Here is a 3,685-nt window from a genome sequence, read left to right on the forward strand (position 1 = left end):
TGACCGAAGTTATAGTGCAAGCAAGAAAAAGGGTATTTTTGTTGACAAATAACAAATTGTATGAGACAATAAGAATATATTTTCATACAAAAACAGCAAGCCATATATTGGTAATGGGAGAGATACTTCCATTGGTGACATGACAGTGATAATGGAGTGAAGAAAAATTAGAAATTGTTTGTAATGGGAGTCCTTAACTATATGATCAGCTGGACTCTATCAAAGATTCAAGCAAATTCTTAAAAGTTGTAAAGAATTCAAACATCTTACCAATAATACTAGAATGGACAACGATTGTGGTAGGTTGTGAGGGATCATGTTGTTAGGTCAAAAAAAGACCTTTGATTCAATTCAAATTGACAAGTTTCATCTCATACAAGGTTTTTGATTCAGGTTTGTGTAATGCAGGATCAAACCTGCTTTGGTACTATGTCAAAAAGGTATCTGAAAAGTATATTTTCATAATTCATTTCACTGCACATTTTTGCAGATGCTTTATATAAATACAATTATGTTCTGTAGTATAGAAAATATCCTATTTTGAGCCAAAACAAATATTGTTACTTCCTTCTAATTACAGACATCCTAATAATTATATAGTACACAACACATGCCAATAGCTACACATAGCATAAGCTAAGTCTTCAAATATAAGCAAACAAAGTTACAGTTCACAGTTCACAAACCTAATGATTTTCAATAGTGACGCATTGGTTTGCGGCACCAAGTAGTCACAGAACACCAAAAGTTCCAATTTACAACGCAAGCTATGTACACTATAGTCTATACAAAACGTCGAAGCCATGAGAATAAGAAGCATGCTCTAGCCAACAGAAGTTTAAAACTGAAGAAACTTGGTGAGGGTTCAGGGCTGCACACTTCAAAAAATAGATAACAATCATAATTTATGACATGGTACTTCCCCCAACTGAGTTCAATCCATGAGTTTTCTGAAAGTTCCAACTTTTCCATCTCAAATTGCTTAGCCATCCAAACTGAATCAAAGGTTGCCCAAAATGTTGCAGATTTACTATATTCCTTCTGTAAGGTATCAGAAAATTCCTCAGACCTGTCATAACAAAAAAGCATAACATTATTATTAACCCATAAAGGAACATAAGTATGAATAAAACATAGGTCTAGTTAATACACATAAAACACCAGTTAGGGAACAATATGAGTATTATCCTAACCTGTCATAACAAAAAAGCATAACATTATTATTAACCCATAAAGGAACATAAGTATGAATAAAACATAGGTCTAGTTAATACACATAAAACACCAGTTAGGGAACAACATGAGTATTATCCTAACAATGTTTGCTGCAAGGATTACCATTAATACACATTGTCTGGTAAAGATGAGCAACATGAGGATCTCCTTTAGTTCTCCCATGCTGCTTTTCCAAACACTCTAGAAAAGCTAAGTCAGCCTTCAGCAGCTTAGCTTGATCATGAGTATCATACCCTATATCATGGCAGTAACAGCAGAAATCCAACCAATCAATTGGTCTCCTGTCCCAAACAAGAGATCCTCCATCCTTCCCACTTGACCAGTTTGGTCCACAGTAATGTCCATATCTGGGGAACAGCTGAGAAAGAAATGCTCTAACCCCTGTATGCCATGGAACCTTACACACATATGGCCGGAAGTGCAAAGGTATAGCCTCACCATCTTCCCTTACACCATTCCCTCCACGTTGTGCTTTCCTCCTTAACCCTTTATTGATAGTAGATGGCCTTTGAAATTTGTCTCCAGCACTCTTTCCCCAAGGAAACAATGAAATGAAGGGCAGTTTTGGTTCATCTCCAGATTCTTCTTTAGGTTGTTCAGTTAAAGCTTTGGTAGGAACTGAGTTAGTCACTGAATATGGAATCAACTGAGCATTAAACCAAGGGAATTTACCCAGAAACTCTAAGTTCATGGCGAACAAAACTAGAGTCACCAAAGCACACAATTTGCTACCGCAGAACCAAATATTCTGAAAACCTGCCAACAGAAAAACAGCTTAGCCTTTTTTCAAGAATGTAACTCAATTTGAAACTAGAATGTAAATTTTTTTCTCAGCCACATAATCATACATGACATGTATAATAAAATTGTTAAGTTTTGCAGTAATTGTCTAAGAAATCATATCTAGGGTGATTTCAAATTGATTGAGGGTACAAAAATCATTACAAATCAAACATTTTTGGCTTTTCTAAAAATATATACAGATTATAACTTGGTGTGTATTGAATTCTGAAACCACGCATAGCATCAGAACTACAGCTAAATTGGACACATGCCAACACATCAAAGATTATTTCAGAATTTGAATAATACTCTGTTTGATCGAGCATTGGATGCAGTCTTCAACAGATTATGAAAATGCAGAAACTGAAAAATATACCTAAAAAGATCATGCAAACTTCCACATACCCCTTTAATTATATCTACACATAGACTTCAGTACACATTCCTCATCTTGAAAATGAAAAATCACAGAAAAGGGCGAGTTGGGTTTCTTTCTTCCATATTATTATACCATAAACACACCCGTTTTTTTTTTTTTTTATCTTTTTATTAAAGGAAGAAAACTTGAACATACCCATTTAAAGATATGCACAAATAGACCCCAGCACACATTCCTCAGCTTGAAAACGAAAAATTACAGAAAAGGGAACTGGATTTCTTCTATGTTGTTCAATCATAACGGCACACCCGTTTGATTCTTTCATTTCTTTTTTTCTAAAAAAGAAGAAAACTTTGAAATTGGAAGGGTAATTCATAGTTAGAAATAGAACATGATCAAACTTACTTGTAGTTCATCTGCTAAACCATGTTCTGAGGTGAATGGAAGAACAAGAAACTGAAATGTGGTTCTGATGCTAGACTTGGGTGGGAACATAGTAACCACAAAACCACCACCACTAATTCAACACCATTTCTTCATGGGCAGAGTGGGACCCGTCAAGAAATGGGAACAAAATAGTTAGTTTTTATATTAGTTCACCAATGGCATTTTGGGAAATAACTTAATGAATAGTGATATATATAACCTGTTTGAACGAGAAAGAATCACGCAAAGTGTGGAAAGCAATACACAAAAGAAGTGTGAAAATCGGATTGCTTTGAAATTTTATTTAAGAAAATAAAGACATCTATTCTATTTTGGTAGAAAGAATAGAAAAAACTACATTTAAAAATAAAAATACATAATAAGTATATCGACATGTGTTGTATAAAATAAAAGAATAATGTTCAAGAGTAAGACACGCTTTTTTAAATTTAAAAAAAAAACACTTTTATTTTATTTCTCATATATCTTTCTTTACTAAATCACTTCTATTACTTTTGTCTTTATTTTATTTTCTTTTCCACTCTCTAATCGTTCGTCATTATCAATCAAGCATTAATATTTGTAAATGTACTGTACATTAAATATATCTATGTTCTTAAAAGTTGGCAAGTAAAGTTAATAATCAAGGTTTATGTTTAATGATATTAATAAAATAATGATACAGATTAAATATTGTGTAAAATAATATTAAAAATATGATACACATGTTAACTAAATATACAATTGCATTTACATAAACATGGTTTGAAACTTTTAAGACCAGTTATAATTAAATAATTTTAAGTTGTTAATAATATATATATATATATATATATATATATATATATTTATATATATATA

General features: G+C 32.3%; 1 protein-coding gene across 2 annotated transcripts; it reads right to left on the minus strand.

Moving 5' to 3' along the window:
• Positions 1-538: 538 nt before the first annotated feature.
• LOC114186828 (Phospholipase A2 family protein) lies at positions 539-2,966 on the minus strand. 2 transcript variants are annotated; one of them, XM_028074868.2, is made up of 3 exons: positions 2,804-2,966; positions 1,339-1,992; positions 539-1,069 (listed from the first exon to the last, which is right to left on the minus strand). In XM_028074868.2, the coding sequence occupies exons 2-3, from the start codon at positions 1,925-1,927 to the stop codon at positions 906-908; spliced, it is 753 nt and encodes a 250-aa protein (XP_027930669.1). In that variant the 5' UTR covers positions 1,928-1,992; positions 2,804-2,966; the 3' UTR covers positions 539-905. The 2 variants fall into 2 exon arrangements, with proteins under 2 accessions (XP_027930669.1, XP_027930668.1); XM_028074867.2 differs by lacking the exon at positions 2,804-2,966 and adding an exon at positions 2,594-2,762.
• Positions 2,967-3,685: the final 719 nt, after the last annotated feature.

This window comes from Vigna unguiculata, chromosome 6 (genome assembly GCF_037176805.1).
Source record: "Vigna unguiculata cultivar grain cowpea cultivar isolate G323 ecotype 2 chromosome 6, ASM3717680v1, whole genome shotgun sequence".
In the NCBI taxonomy this organism is placed as follows: Eukaryota; Viridiplantae; Streptophyta; class Magnoliopsida; order Fabales; family Fabaceae; genus Vigna; species Vigna unguiculata.